Source organism: Dromaius novaehollandiae, chromosome 11 (assembly GCF_036370855.1).
Source record: "Dromaius novaehollandiae isolate bDroNov1 chromosome 11, bDroNov1.hap1, whole genome shotgun sequence".
Lineage (NCBI taxonomy): Eukaryota > Metazoa > Chordata > Aves > Casuariiformes > Dromaiidae > Dromaius > Dromaius novaehollandiae.
Window position 1 is genome coordinate 21,415,447 of NC_088108.1, and position 17,038 is coordinate 21,432,484.

At 36.8% G+C, this 17,038-nt stretch overlaps 1 protein-coding gene across 1 annotated transcript; it reads right to left on the minus strand.

The window, feature by feature from the left end:
• Positions 1-603: 603 nt before the first annotated feature.
• HTATSF1 (HIV-1 Tat specific factor 1) lies at positions 604-16,752 on the minus strand. The gene is made up of 9 exons (XM_026110999.2): positions 16,330-16,752; positions 11,751-11,955; positions 11,371-11,418; positions 9,909-10,063; positions 8,441-8,604; positions 6,731-6,830; positions 6,112-6,201; positions 5,451-5,588; positions 604-5,089 (listed from the first exon to the last, which is right to left on the minus strand). Exons 1-9 carry the CDS (start codon positions 16,495-16,497, stop codon positions 4,805-4,807), a joined length of 1,353 nt encoding a protein of 450 aa, XP_025966784.1. The 5' UTR covers positions 16,498-16,752; the 3' UTR covers positions 604-4,804.
• Positions 16,753-17,038: the final 286 nt, after the last annotated feature.

Here is a 17,038-nt window from a genome sequence, read left to right on the forward strand (position 1 = left end):
AAATTGAAATCTTGCTCATCCTGAACCAATACCAATATTAGTATATAATGATTTGAATGATCTATCTCTTAATCTCAAGTGTAACTCCATGGTTTCTGCAGTCATTCCTCCGGCTCCCTTCATCTCTATGCAAGTTACATAATACACCAAGCCAGAACAAAATCTGAGGCAAAACCCACCAAAAGGGAACAAAACATGTCCCAGTGTAAGCAATTACAGTGCTAGCGATGCGTATAGTGGACTGCAGTCCTACATACTCGCATGTTAACACATATGCTTTGTGAACTGAAGTCACTGTGCAACAAACGCTATAGAGTAATTTTATATTTTGTAACTTATTGAGAAAAAAAGCAAAATGAATACATTCTCTCAAAACTAGTCAGAAAGACATTTTGTTCACGAGTTTGTTTATTAAAAAGGTAGTATAAAACACAACCCCTTTAAGAAACAAAATTCAAGATAAATCAAGAGATTCTCAGATGCTGTCACAGGGCTATAAATTATTATTCAAATATGATTTTTCCAAGTGTTTCTTTCCTAAAAGAACTGAAAACAATCAATTTAACGCCTCAGAAGAAAATAACCTGTCAGAAAAATTCCAAGTCAACTTACTGAAAAGTTTAATCTAACAATATACTTTGATATTACATAATGAGCAAAAAAACAATTTGCTGCAAAAGATTTCATACTTCTATAAATATTTTACAGAACTTTCAGAGTTTCTTCACAGTAAGACTTCAAGCCCTGTATAATGAGCACTAAAATACACACAAGTCAAATCAACACAAGTACACAACTTACATAATTCATTTTATCATACTGCAGTATGTTTCCTCAAATTCAGCAATAAAAATTTAAAATCCAATTAAAATCTACAGGTATGTGTCTCTTTTAGAATTCGGTTACAGTTCAAGAATTCAGAGTGTACATATTGATTTTATTAGAAAATTTAAAGGCAAGTTTGGGTTTCTATGAAGCATCCAATACCTTTAAGTTTTCTTAAGTAAATTAAATACTCAACATTGTAAATAGATTAGCCTTAACTGAATAATGTCTAGGACATGTTTTAGCTAAAATGCACTGCATTTAACACACTAATGATTTTAAGTGAATTGCAATCCTTATACATGGTGAAAGTTGCATGCGGGACTGAAATTCAGTTAAAGTAATTAAAAAGAGTCAGCAGGAGAAACAGATAAACATTTTGATGCAAAATGAAACTAAATTCTCTCTTTACAGCTGTTATATGAACATTCAAGAACCTGATACAACTTACGCATCTGTTCTTTGGGGGCTTTTTGTTTCCAGATGTCTACCTTGGCCATGCTCCTCAAACCACCTAATCTTGGATCAATGTTGTAACTCCATAGGGTCACCTTGCCAGCAAGTCATTTTGATTGTAAAACAAACTACCAACATATCCTCAAGCTAAGCAACTGATTCTGTATTGTGTGGTTTAAAAAGTCGTTATCTGTGCTGAATTACGCAGAAGTACCAATTAGTCAATATTCTTTACAATTAACTATTGTTCTTTCCCCTGCTGTTATATTTAAGTGGCTTTATAGCCATTTTTCACTGTGACAATGAGTAGAAATAGCAATTTCTTTAGTTTGAAACTGATCTAAAATGATTATATGCAAAGTCTTTCAGCTTGCTGCTGGGTAGTGTTTTCTTAAGATACTGGGAGAAGGAGACAACTTTTCCTGAAGTGAACCCCTCTTTCCAAAAGGTAGGAGGAAAAAGAAATAAAAAACATCAGAAGAGATGAAGAAGAACACAGTACACTGGACTGAAACTTAAGGAAAGTTAGGAACTAAGCAAAGAGTTTGCTTTTGTCACTTCTAATGAGCAAGGCAGATTATGAAACCAGTCCTGTGTTCTCAAGAAAGATTACTGCTTTAGTGAAGTCATTAGAAAGCATTTAATTTAAGAACAAGTATAGTGAAAACCGCATTGGGATTTTAACCTCTTACTAATCTATTCACGATGATACTCAGCCAGAAAAAAACCCCACCAGCTTAGAAAGGAACTCAGGTTTGTTCAGCTTCAGATTAGTTACAGTTTGATACTAAACATTACTGCTCTGCACTACTAGAATTTCATTTTCATAATTCGAAATAAAACTTTTTATGAGAAATCGTAATTTATGTTCAGACTAATTTATAAAAATTTGTATCTTTTAAAAAGGAAAGCAGTCTCAATAAAAAGAATTCAGTCTCCATGAAAAACTACTGAAAAGGAAATCACAGCTGCATTAACCTCTTCATAAACTGTTAAATGCTTCAGTACCTCAATGGATAGTTTATAAAAATATATTTTTAAATCTTACTAGGAGAATAAAAGAGGTAGACAAAGGAAAATACCAGTTTAAGTGTAATGTCGCATTTCAGAACAACATATGTTGGTGGAAAACAGCTTTTATTTTCTTAAGAATCCTGTTAGTAGGAAAGCCAGTAAAGCATTTGGTCTCAATTTCTGTTGGTGCTCTGCTACAGTGTAAAGTCTAGGGGAAAAGGGGAAAAGGCTAACATCACATTTGACTTATGAATCAAGCCAAATTTGTACATCAGTTGGAGAGAGGAAGGTCACTGCACATATACTGATTCTTTATTTTTCAAAGGTTTTTTTTAAACACTAATACTAACCTTATTTTTATATCTGATACCATGATAAGGCTTTATAGAACTGTACAATATTTATACATTTGTCAATTTTCTTATATCAGTTGCAATTCCACTGTAAAACAGGTGACTTAATTGCCTAGTGTTATATATGATTAGGCTCTCAAAAAAGAAAAAAGCTAACAAATCTAAAACCTGGAGTTCAGAAGCTGGAAGAAAAAAGGAGCACTGAAAGCAATATCCACCACACTAAATTACACACTTAATATACTAAAACTTTAAGCCCTCAAAGATTTGTGGTTCTTACTACTAATAAAAGTATTTTAGGTAGAACCAACACAATCCAGAGATGTAATCTGAATATGCCACTATGTACAGCTACAAACCAGCCAGTATTTCAGATTCCCTGAAGTGTTCAAACATTTGTTTTCCTTAAATGCACAATTCACACACTTGTAAAGATGAGAAAATGGTCTTTCTTAGATGGCAAGAGCTACAGCTCTCCTTTACTATAAAACAGATTAAAACTAAAAATTTGTCATGCCAGTTTATACTAAACTTTTAAATCCTGAATTCAACCATCTTCTCTGTTGTAAGACCAGATATTTTGTCATGAACAGGTATCATTTATAACCACAATGCAAGTATTAACTTGGATGCTTTTGTTGCCAAAACCTACCCATACATCTCAATTATAAATAATAGAAATCATCTACCCTACAGACTTCTGGAAAAATATAGATGGCAAACCCCAGAGCATAAAGTTTGAAAAATCAATTTTCAGAGTATTCTGAATACTTCAGGATGAAAATAAATGTAAGAATTAGCATCTACGATTGCTTGCAATCCAATATGAATTTAAAAAAATTTAAAAATCCTCCTTATAAATGTGCACTAACAGCCATCCATATGAACAATGTGCTATGGAATTAGCAACAGTATTTTAAATGCTCAGTGCCCAAATCTGTACTCTCACATCCTTAGAAATCAAAATAATTGGTTCTAAATAGAGAATATCATGCCCAAAACAGCTCCCCCAAAGTTATTTTTGAAAGCCTGCTACTTACTCACGTATCTAAATCTAGACTGTCTCCTAAATCCTTGCCTTTGGAAATATTTCTAAGAATGGGGCTAGCATTTTAGGTCTAGCGTTTGCCTTTTCCATATAAAAGAGTAATATCCTTTGAAAGCCTGTTCTCCAGTATTCTAACATGTACACAACAAATTGCAGATCAAGTTGAAACTTTTTAAATTTTATGAAATATGAGAGGTCCCATGCATGAAAAGCACGTAAGGCTAAACCAAAAAGTTGTACTCCTCATCGTAACAAAGTTAAATGAAAACCCTTACTCTAACATGAAGGCAAAAAACAAAACAAATCAAACCCGTAACTCAAAAGCCCATTTTGTATGCCTACAGCATACAAAACCATGAGAATTTAAGATGTCTTATTTACATTATGGCCTAGAATGTGCTAATGCATTTCTAGTCTCCTTGTCATAATTCCAGACTCTTTGCATCGACAGATGATTTAAGCAGAATGAAGAGAGACTTATATACTCAATGGTGTGATTTAATCATCTTTCTTCACTCAGTTTGCTTAATGTTGGCTATGGCAACCTCATTTGCTTTCCACATCCGTGAAGTGTACAACTTTGTACCACTCCATTATTTGCTGTGTAAGGTTTAACAACATTTCCACTGCATTCACCCTACACATATCACAACATTTGTTCTGTAAAACAATCTAAAGTGTTCAGGACAACAGTAGCTTTTAAGAATAAGATACCAAGTTCCAAAAGGTACAGGGAAAATTAACAGTAAAACCCACAAATCTTGTAATAGCTTTGCATTACTAAAGCTTCATACAGTTACATAAACTTAAGTTTCTGAACATATTTCACACTTACATAATGAAACACTGACAAGCAAAGATAGAACAAAAGAAGCCTGATCAGTTTTGATGCATTCTTGGCAACTTGAATTACTTTACCTGAACAGCCAATTAATATAAACTTTTAGAGCCTCATTAAATACTGCTTTTAATGAAAATTTCAAAGCACAGAGCTGATGACATCCTAATATGCATATATTCATATGAACATTGTCTGTAGTCACCCTGAAGCAAGGGACAAACTCAAACATCACCCTAAAAATCATGCTTTCATAAAGCATTAAAGGTGTTATGTATCTGCTTCATCATCACTGCCTGCAAGACTGCTGTCTGTAGATGGAGCACCATCTTCATTAATGCCCTCACCATTATTCTCTCTCTTACGGGCTTCATCATTTACATCCTCTTTAGATGCGTCATTAACTTTTGAAGGTTGTCTGCCTTCAGGCAGTTTAACACTACTTGTTGCAGAATCTGAATCAGACGCAGTTTTCTGCTCCTTTGCATCAGGATCCTCTAAAAATGATCCCCACACCTTGAGCCTTTCTTCCCTTTCTCTTGCAGTCTCCTCCACCTATTAAAAATACATTTACAAACACCATTAAAAAAAGCCACACACATAAGAGTGAATACATTTACATGGATAAACTTATGACTCTTATATTGCAGTAACGCCTCAAGATTTCAATAGGACCTGTTTGCTGTAAGCTAATAATCTATTTATCCAGTGATTAATCCTCTACTAAGTTTACATCTCTAATATAAAATTTTTTAAAGTGAAACAGGTCCTTTAAAATTTTGTTAAAACAAACAATTAGGAATGATCTTTTGGAGGCATTCTCACAGTTTTTGCAGATAAACAAGATGACAAGGAAAAATAACAAAAACACACAGAGAGACTTGCAGTTTGATCAAGTAGGACCATGAAAGACTACCTGATAATCTGTTACACCATCCCACGTCTCAGCACTGAGCTGACGGCCACCAAACCACCTTCCATTTAGGGTTAGTTTGCACAGATCAGCTTCTGTTGCTTCTTTAAATGACACAGAAGCCACACCATCAGGGTGTCGCTGTAAGGAGACACAACTTTTAGTTTTCTGAATAGTACCTCTATTCCAACATCTTTTGGAATGTCTTATAAAAGAAAAGGATATAGCTTCATGCTGAACATACACAATGTCATTTGAAAAGCACAAGTTACAAATTTTCACGTTTTGTTCTATTGGCTAAGATTACCTTAATGTTTTGGTACACAGAGCAGAGTTTTTGGAGAGAAAAAAATAACAAAAAGACAAGCATTTCAGCTAGTTTAGCTAAATAAATATAAATAGTTGCATTTATAAACTTTTGAACTTGTGCTGTGCATCCAGGTTAGTGGGAAGAGTCGGATTTTACCTTTACATAGGTTAAAGTGGATAAGTGCTTAAAAACTCATTTCCAAAATATCTAACTTTAAAATATTGAAAAATTATGTCGTTTGCATTAAATAAACCCATGAAAAGAAATAAATGGTTCATTTGTAGTTAAAGAAACCTAAATATTTTGTTTCACACATTATAACAATTATGCAACCCAATTTGTAAAAATACGTACATCAAATATGAGGACCTTCTTTACTTGTCCAAACTTTTCACACTCTGTCCGTAGATCTTCTCTGATCTCATTTAGCACTAAGGGATCCTCCTGCGGTGCAATCACACAGATCAATAAAATAAACATAAGACAATTATCAGCTTTATTTTCACTTAGGCACTAAGTGGAATGCATATGCCAAATTTCTACAAGTTTATAAATTGAAAATATACACTAACATGTTTTAAAACCATTTGGAGATGACCACCCTTATTTGAGTTAATAAGGCCACTTATTAGCAAGCCTACTTCGTGTTGCCTTCTCCATTTCAACATAGTTACTGTCTATTCTTCTTTCCATCTCCGAAAGGAATATTGTCCGGAGACACTTGATGAAAAAAACTGACTTGAAAAAAATACATTGTTGCCAACATATTTCTCTCATTGTTTATGAATCAAAATAGAATGAATACATGAATCGACTTTAAGCAAATGCTTGGCATGAGGAAAAACCTGCCTAGAAAGTAAGCTTAATGTTTATTCTCATCTGCTCACAATTTTGGCAAGTTCCTTATGGTAGAAAGTTCAGACAGTATTAATTGTAACAGCATCATTTATGTCAACAAATTCTATCTCCCTACCTCAAAGTCCTTTGGGTGAAACATATTCCTGATAATAATGATGCGTTCATGTCGCATTCGACTTGCACCATCTTTCTTCTCAGGCCTCCAATCCAGCTGTCTAATGAAATGAAGCAACAGTAAGAAGATATTGTTGCGGCTCTCTTCAGTTTCTACAAGTATTTGTTGAAAAAAAATCATTAATTTGGTATGCCTTGTAACATATCAACCAAAACAAGTATTTTGATGCAAAAAGAGTTAAATTACTCTCCTAAAAATGCGACAGAAGTGTGACTTTACCAATTCTCCTCTTACAAAGCAGCTGGGGTTTTATGGTACTAAAATTCAGAACTATTCGTGAACATTTAATTTTAAACACCAAAGCAATTTCTTGAACACTCAGGTTTTAATTTCTCCCTAATATCAGTTCAGACATGGGACTAGCTGCTGCTAAGTATAATAAAACTATCAATATTTTAACATCCTTTATAAATGAAGACTCATTAAGTAAAAAACGAGATCCATTATTCCTTTTGGTAAAATTCTACTGCTTGCATTTAAACAAACATGCAAGAACACCTGCACGCTTACCAGAAATTACTGCAAGCTAGCTAGCTGCATAAACTAGCAATGTATTTTGGGGCATCTGTTCTATGACTTTGCTTTCTCATGACAAATACTATCCTTGTAGAAATACCTATTTTATAGCCTACTGCAAAAAATGGACACAGTTTCACTTACACTTCTAAATCTCAAAATCTTATCTTTAGAAAAAAAGATCTTGTTTAAGTTCCTTCTTGTATCTGCTACTTCAGCTGAAGATAACTTGGATTTCCAGTGAAGGTTGTTTTGCAAGTAAATTATGCTCTTCAACTCAAAACGAACACCAACTGAAGTCAATTTGTATAAGATAAGATCAAAACAGTTAAGTGACTAAAAGAAAAACACAATTTGTTTATTTATTCACACAAATTGCTATCAAATGCAACTTCATTATTTTAGACTATTCCTCCCTCCACTGGAGACTTCTTAAAACAAGAATTGGCATTCTCTCTGAGGTAGATACATTTCAAGCTACTTTGAACTGATACGATGTCTAGTACAACTTGTTCCCTTTAACTACGGCAAAATATATTTGTAGTACTATTTAAAAGGTTAAGTGGACTGCTGCTTTCATTAAAATAATGAAGCCTTATATTCTCATACTTCTTTTTTAATCTGAGCTTTTTTGGCTCCAAAAAGCAGAAAAAAATTAAAGATAAAAATAATGCATCTATATACAATTAAAAAATAATAATACATCTTATACCAAATGCAGATGTCTGGGAGAATCTACAAAAAATGTTTTAATATTTGTTCCTATGGAAACTAGCATCTCTTGCCATTTGCAGCTACTAAAGCATGATATGAACAGTATGAGGAGAGCTAGAGTGTTTTCTTATAGAAGTAGGCTTAGATTTAGTGACAGGACTGATGCCCTCATATATGGGGGAAAAAAATGTCTTTTAGCTCCCCAAAGTTGTAATATTTTCTTCTTTTGGCAATTATGTTCCATCAAGATTTAATTTACAAGTTCTTCCTTCCAAACACATATTTAAGCTATTTCATTTTGATAAGTGATGTCAGCGTTGCCATAGCTCTTCGCATTGCATCTGAGAGAAAGCAGCATTTTATTGACAACACTTAAAGAATTCAAGTAACATGTTACTGAAAGAACAAAAAAATACAAACTTCTGCTGTTGGGACAACTTCTTCTTGTAGTCTTTACATTTCTTCTTCTTCTTGCTTGCATCATACTCCCCCTTCAGCTGAAACTTTGCAACTTCAACATGCAATTTATAGCCTCTAATTTCTGCCTCATCCAGAAGTCTTAATGCAAGTTGAACCGATTCTCTCTATTTCAAGATAAAACAGAGCACAAGCTTTGAAGCATGCAGCAGAGTCAAATTATTCCAGTAACACTTAATTAAGAATACTGTGCTAAGAATCAGTTCCCTGACACTGAAAACCATAATGTCAGATCTGTCCCAAGTCTCTCGACTTAAAGAAAACAAATTAAAAAATAAAATAGAATCCACTGAGCTCACAATGCTTTTTATGCCAAAGTAAAAACCACTACTGCTTCACTATTGTTATAGCAGATTAATGTTCCCAAAAGCAATGGCTTACATTTAATTCAAATATTTCAAAAAAAAATTTAAAAAATTAAGTTAAACTTTAAAATAAATTAAATTTAAAAAAAACAAAAAAATTTCCTGGAAGTTCTTTAGACTGGAAACTGTCTTTATCTCTGCATACTGAACAGCTTTAACTATTAACATGATAAAGCTAGTATAGATGACAAGGCAGTTGCATTGGTATTACCTGGTACTTCTTGCAGAGTTGCAGCAGACTGCATTAGCATTCACTAACTTTCCAAATGATCCACAAGTGAAGCAAGTATAGGATATACTAGCACAACCTAAACTGTTATAGATTAATATGGAATGCAAGAACAGTTCTGGAATTGGGTCTAAGTTTAAACACTATTCTTCTCAACTAAGGGCCCTAACTACAGGGTTACAGTAAGTTCCTTTCAATCTCATTATTCCTGTATTCTTGGCCACACAGTGGCATATTTTCAAAGTAAAAGGTGAAGGCATTCCCACTCCAACCCCCATAACATCAGTGAACCGAAGTGTCAGCATACTCATTGGCTGTAGGAGCTATGATTCAAACCTGCTCAAGCACAGAACTTAGAAGTCAAGTCTTCAGAAAATGGGCCACTGGACTGCCATGCAAACAGTATCATCATCAACTCTGAATAAAAAACAGCTATAGCTATAACCAATGAACATGTTATCCCCGTTTGAGAGATACTCCTTTGGCACACCTACAGCCAGACACAGCATGTCTAGTCTGAAAACCCAAATGTCCTTCAGCAGAAAATGCCCGAGCTGAGCAATGGCACCAGAAGACAGGACCACTTTTCAACATGTCCAGCAGTTACTAAAGGCATTTTCAGTGGGGTCTGGCTAAGGGGAAGCAAACAAGGTGTACAGGCAGATATTTGAGTTTTTCTGGGATCGCTGTCTCAGACAGACACCTAAATTCTAAGTCGTATTTTAGGTATTTCAGGACTCTTCTGGATGTTATTCTGAAACAGCGGCCACAAATATCCTGACCAGAAAGCAATACTGCATTTCAGTGCACCACTGACCTTTAGATAGCAACAGAGGCCATCTCCTTTAAGATTTCCTTCCTTATCTTTATAAAGTTTGATTTTGTGTTCCTCTGTCTGAGGATCTCGCATAATGATACCACATTTTGACATGACTTGTATAAATTCATCCTTTGTAATGTCTGGAGGTAAACCTACAAAATAAGTTAAAACGGAAGTGTTGAATGTTTAGATGGTTCAGTATTTCTTCTGTATCACTCAAACATAAAAAACCTAAAGTGTTTCACTAAATGAAAGATACCAAGCGTAATGATGAAGTTTTACATATGCAATAATAAACCACTGCTCTTGGGATCACTATTTTTGCTACTACCTTTTATATGGTACTTCATACCAGTATTTTGAGAACCTTTTACTTCTAAATAGGTGTAGCTTCTTATATTGCAACTTCAACAGTGACATTTTTGTGCTACCTAATATGCAGACCTAGAGCTTTAGTGTTATACATAACAGATAAGACGACACTAATGTTGCAGTGCACATACTGATCTATGTGAATGCAGATATCCTGCCCAAAACTGAAAGTTCCACTGTACCCCTTTTTAGGAATTTGAGACAAAAAACACCCTATAAACAGAAGCCTTTTTTCCTCTATCCACAAATTAACCAAAATTGCAATTCTCACTGATAACATATGGTATTTTCAAAGTCTGAACTTTGAATTGAGGACAAGGAAAAAGAGAAATGGAGGAGAAAAGTTACAAAAATTTTCTGTATTAGTTTAGCCTGAATGATGATGTTTGAGACCTCCAGGGCGTGCATTTTTGTGACCGCTCAGACAAGGAAATGCAATTTTGTGTTGAGAACAAGAGTGAAAAAAGATTGGTCATGATTTTCAGGAATCTTCACTACTACTTGTAAGTATACACCTAAAGCTAGCACCCTGACATCCAAAACAGGCAGAGAAATACCATAATAAACACACAGATCATTTCATTTGAGCTCCCCCTTTACCTGCTCATCCTAACCTCAGCTTATTTTGTACTTACTCTTTCCTCATTCTTATCAAAATACTTGAATTATGCATTTATAAAAATCAGAAAAAAAACTGAAGATGAAAACATGTTACGTGACACGTAGCTTCAACACACCATCTTGTTATAAGCTTGTTTTCATTGTCCTATTCCTTAGGAGTTCTCAGGAATTTTTTTGTGTTTTTCTTTGCTGTAGCTTGATTTAATAACTTGGTGAACAATGGTTCATGGCATTGGCTGGTACAGCTCACAGAATACATTATTTAAAAGCACACAGAAGTGTGGAATATGCCCCTTATATTACTTTCCCACATATGCAATTGTAAAGACATGATGCAGTCAAGTACAGAACGCTAAGTAGCCTGCAAATGCATAGGCTGAACAGGGAATATTAGAAGTCAGTATGGCAAACATGAGTCTCTCTCACCACATTAGCTCAAAATATATAAATAAATGCTACTACTTACCAGTCACATAAACATTTGTGTTTCTGTCTTCTTCAACATGAAACCATCCTAAAAAAAACCCACAGAATTTTAATCCAGTTATGCTAATATATTAAACATGAGAGCACATGCTAATGTATTTCTGATATTCACATTCCATCAATTTTCTGAGTTTTTAATTATCCACAGGAAATACTCAGAACACTCCTTAACTTACTTATTTTCCAACTCATACATGAGGCTGAAAAGATACCTATGAAGTGCTACACAATTTCAAAATCATTTGGAGAATTTTCAGAACACGCAATATCTTTGTTATACGTAACAGCAAACAACCGGCAGTCTTCACTTAGCGCCATTTAGTTTGCAGTCTATATAGAAAGAAACCCTTAGTTTCCTACCTGGTTCAAGCTTCCGTTTTTCTGCTTTTTGCTTTGGATCAGTTTGCTGCGGTCCCTTCTCATTTGCTGATGACTGTGTTCCCAATGTCTTAGAACTTACTGGTAGCTTACTTTCAGTTGCTGTGCCAGAAGCGGATGAACTGTCTGTATCATCTGCATTGAAGCCATAGTTAGCATGGTATGTTGCCAGGAAATCTTCCGTTATCTGAAAAGAATTTAAGAAAATTAATCCAAAATTTTAAAGATCTATAAATTCAGGATCACAAGTGTTTTAATGGTAGTGTTTTGGAAATAACCTACATTGATCACAGCCATTTGCTAATCCAGCATCACAGAAAAACACAGTATTGTCAAATTATTTTAAATTACCTTTGTAAAGCTATACTGACAGCAAAACTAATCTATTCAGGAGTTACCTAAGATAGACTAACATACTAATTCTATACAGCATATGAGGTTTTTAAACAAACACTTCACAAGTTCTGACCTTTTTCAAGCAAAGCTTTCCGATTACAACTTAAATTGGATTTGCCTGAGGGTGGAAACTGAGCACTCCTGACCATGTTGAAGAGATAAAGTAACACTGAAGGTAAGCCAACAATTTATCTGCAGATGATTAATTTCACTGACATTTGTAGGCATCTGCCTTTTCATAGGAACATTTTCAGAAATGAAATATATCTGCATTGATAGACAATAAATACTGCACTTAGACTGAGCCATATATTAACACATTGTTTATAAGGCAGCACATTATACTTTATGTAATACTAATAGGTGAATAAATATATCAGTCTTTTCCAGTCAAGACTATACTGGGATAAGACTGGATAACATTTATTGAGACCAAAAATAAACAAACTACAAATTACACACCGTACTTTCAGCCAGGTAAATTTCAGTGCCAGTCACTAGTAATAAACCAAAGAACAAATACATCACAGTTGATTTCGCAAACATCACTGCACTATAAAGTACTTTCTGAAATTCCATACTCTGAAGTGATTTTTTTCTCCAAAATTGAGCCTTAAACTTTGAAAAATTTATCTGAGACTGATCCATGCTCTGCTTGCTTCACCTGTACACAAAAGAGAACAAAACTGAAATTTCAACAGTAAGCTATTGTAAGAGAAAGTGACACAATGGACAGTAATAAATGCCATTGATAATGCAATCTCTTACCTTCTGTACTGGTTTGAAGCTTGAGGTTTCAGTTAAAAGCTTTTATTTTGACAAGCCAAATACACAGAACTGACAGCAACAGGCTTCTCATGAATAATGCAAAATGCTGTGCAGCCTCATATTCCTTTACAGTTTAATATGAAATAGATTCTACACTAAAGAAGATATGTAGCTCTCCTCTGCATCAGAAACATAAATAGCTGCTCTTATGGACATAATTTGGCATAATACAGTATCAAGAGGCAGTAAGGGTACAATGATCTTTGGGGAAGGAAAAAGAAAAACTGTGTTCCAATAATGTTTGTTATATTTGGCACTAGCAATTCTAGAGAATCCTTATTTTCATCCTTGATGAAATCCAAAGAATTAATAACCTTTTAAACTTTCTGGTGAACAACATTATTAGTTTTCATCAGAAACCTCAAAGCTAAATCAGTGTCTTAATCTCTTAAAAGTAGCCACCTTTCTGCAGCAATATTATTTTCAACTTCAGGGGGAACCACATTCTAATGTAAAGTTAAACTTCTTCTCAGCACATAATGTACTTTATTGTATAGTTTCTGGCTTTTTAGTAGACTAATGATTTAAAATGGTTAATTCTAAACAAACTGATCTGATCTGGAACATTAATATAACTGGTATTACATCTCTCCTACACCAACGAACAAACAGCGTTTTAAACCAAGAAGAGAAAGGAGAGTCCACCTGGGTGGACTATCAAATTTTATAAATATCAAAGAAATTACTTTTTCATAATATACTATAATACTACCACAAATATGACTGCAACAACTTTATTTTTAAATGCATTTTTGCGAAAGTAATATGCAAGTATAACGGATTTTATTGGAATTTAAAGTCATTCCATGACAGCAAGCAAAATAAGAACTCACAAAATTTCTTAGGGACTGCAACCCAATTGTGGTGGTGAACTTAAGGACTGTCATCAGTTCTATCTTCATACCCATATAGCTATACAGTTTGGGGCAATTAAGCTTATAGGAAAAGAAACATAACACTAAAGGACATGCTAGCATATAATTAAGTACTGGTCACACTGAAGTGGAAAGGAATCAATTAACCAAATAAAGAACAGATAGTCTAGGTTTACAAAAGACATCCAACGTCTGTTTTTCACAGCAAACCACAAAAGCAAACAAATTCAACATGTGATTTTGTACTGTATGAAGGACTATTAAAAGGTGCTTTGTGCCCACCAGTATAGTGCCATTGAAAGAAAAATCATTATATCATACACAAGTTGCAAATACTTTTATTAAATATTTGACTGTCTGCAAACTTTTCTGATGAATGCTGAGAGTTAACAACACATCAACTTTTTGCATTGCTTTGAAACACTTATTAGCAGAAGTTCAGTAGTGACTCTGTTCCCAAAGTAGACTAGCAGTCACAATACTAGTCTGTAGATCATAATTAAAATATTCTGACTGTTCTAAGTAATCATTTGTCCGAGACCAAAGGAAAGGAATTTTACAGTTGTCCACAAAGTAGAAAAAGAAAATTAACTGCAACTTCTGAATCCTGCAGTCTCTTACATTTATCATGATAAAAACATTCTGCCATATAATCAGTCTGCCAAATGAAATAACCTGAGATATTCTACTATCTAGTTCAGTGATCTATATACTACACACAGTACTTCACAATGATTACTTATCAATTTCTACTATACATATTTAGTCATGAACTTTGCTGTTCCTACGTAATTTGTTATAATTTGTCCAGATTCAGGGGGGCGGGGAGAGAGAGGAGGAGGAGCTGATCAACTAAAATAATCCCTCAAATCAGGAACAGGTATATCCCTTTATACTTGGGATTAGTTTCCAAATTTGTTATTTATTCCCACTAGTTGTATCAAGTTAAAGAAAAGAAAAAACAAACAACCTGTTCTCCAGGACAAAGATTTGAGATAAGAAAGATGTTTAGGGGAGACCAACGCTCCTGAGAAAATAGAAATTAAAAATAAAAAGTTGGAAGGTAAGAAAGAGGCAAGGGAAGAGGGAAAAAAAGAAAATTTTTAGAAGTTATGCTTTACTGGATATATAGCACACCACAGGGAGCCAGGGATTCTCAATTCTCCATAGCTCCACTTTGCGGCTTTGGATTTTTCAACTTTTTGCCCCTCTGTAAGCCATCTGGTGCACGGACAGCTTACTAGGCTTACACATTCATAAACTTGAAATAACAGGCTTCATTCTCTCTCAAGAGTCTCTGAACCACAACGAACTTAGAGCTACAAACAAGAATTGGCACATAAAATTTACCAAGTATATGGCATAAAATGTCTTAATATTTTGTATATGAAGTAATTTCTCTCATTCACTGTTACTGTATAACAAAATTACTCTTTAGCTTGCAATTCAGCAGACTGGCTCAACAGACTAAATTGGTGTCTCCTCTCATCTTGAAAAACTGCGGTATTACAGTAGTGCCATAGGGCTTTCTTATACTTAAGATATTTGAAAAAAAATGAAGAAAAAAAACTTTAATTTTTTTTCCATTCTGTGGAATGCTTCTCAACTAAATACACTTAATTTTCAACTGTATTTCCGAGACCTAAGGAGAAGGAATAAGAAATCTTTACACATGCAATTTTCAGATCCTAACAAAACAGAAAAGAAATGTATTATTCCATTTTTATTTAGAGCTGTTTACAAAGTAGTTTAATGCTTCACTCACAACAGAAGAGCAAATATCGCCACGGCTACTACTATAAAGAAATTTTAAAATGTCAAAGCCAGTACTGACTCTTTAAGAGCCACAAATATAGTTGTGACTTCATGCCAGGCCTGGGAGAGGGAATTAAGCAATTCCAAGGCTTTGCAGCCAAGGAGGAAGGCCAGGCTTCACAACAAAAGAGCAGAAAGCTGCCTGTAAGGTTATAGATAGAGAGAACACCAGCTGCTTTGTTTTTGCCTGCTATGTGAGTGTTTCAGTGCTACAGTTATTTTGCACTAGACATCTACTTGGCTGAATCCGGACAACCGGGACAACTGCATGGTGCAGGGATCTAAAATGAATCTCTCTTCCCGAACCATTCTTCCTTCTCACCCTTCCCCAGGAAAACTTCAGCATGCCACAGGGAGAGAACGAGGCAAACACGGGTGTGCAACCGCGAGGCTCCAGGAGCCTGGTACAACGCTGCTGCAGAGCAGGGGACGAAAACCACGAAGGGCTGAGGAGAAACGAGACGATCTGCCCCGCTTTCTTGCTCAGAGGCACAGGTGTCCGCGCCACGGCAGCGCGGCGGGGAGGCAAAGGCTCCCCAGACACCGCGCGGGCCGCGAGCGAGGCGAGGAGGCCGCTCCCCAGCGCGGCGGCGCGGCCGGGCCCCCCCCCGCCCCGTGAGGTAACCGCCGCGGCGCCCCGCGCCCACCTTGGGGAACCAGGCCTTCTTCTCCCGGTCCCACTCGTAGGCGGCCCCGTCGGCCGGGTCCACGTAGGTGAAGGGGTCGGGCTCGCCCTCGCCGCCGCGCTCGGCCTCGTAGAGCTGCTGGAGCTGCAGCTGCCGGTAGAACTCCTCGTTCCCGTCCTCGCCGCTCATCCTGGCCCACGCGCAGACCCCGGCGGGGCGGGGGAGACGTCCGCCCCGGGCCTAGGCACCCGCGCCGCCGCCGCCTCGGCCGCCCGCTCGCCCCGCCCCCTCGGCCGCGCGCAGCGGCCGTGCGCGGGCACGCGCACCCGGGAGCGGCAGGGCGCGCGCGCGCGCGGAGCCTCGGCGCCTCACGCGGGCCGGTGACCGTCCGCCAGCGTCGCAGCGCGCAAAAGCGGAAGTGATCTCTCCCCCGGCCCCGGGAGGCTTGCCCCTCCCCTCCAGCCCTCAGCCACTGAGCCGCGGGCTGTTTTGTCACGTGGTGTGCAGCGGATCCAATGGGAAGAAGGACGAGGGGGGATCGGGTCCTTCCGGGAGAGCGTTAGGCGGGCGGTGCTGGGTGGGCGCGCACGCGCGGAGGGGCGGGGCTTGTTTTCCCGCCTCTGGGGCGGGCCGAGGCCTGCGGTGGTGGCGCAGCTTTTGTTGTCGGCGGCCCTGTCTGTGGTGGTTGGGGCGAAGGCAGCCGCTGTCCTCGCTGCCTCAGAGCGGCTTC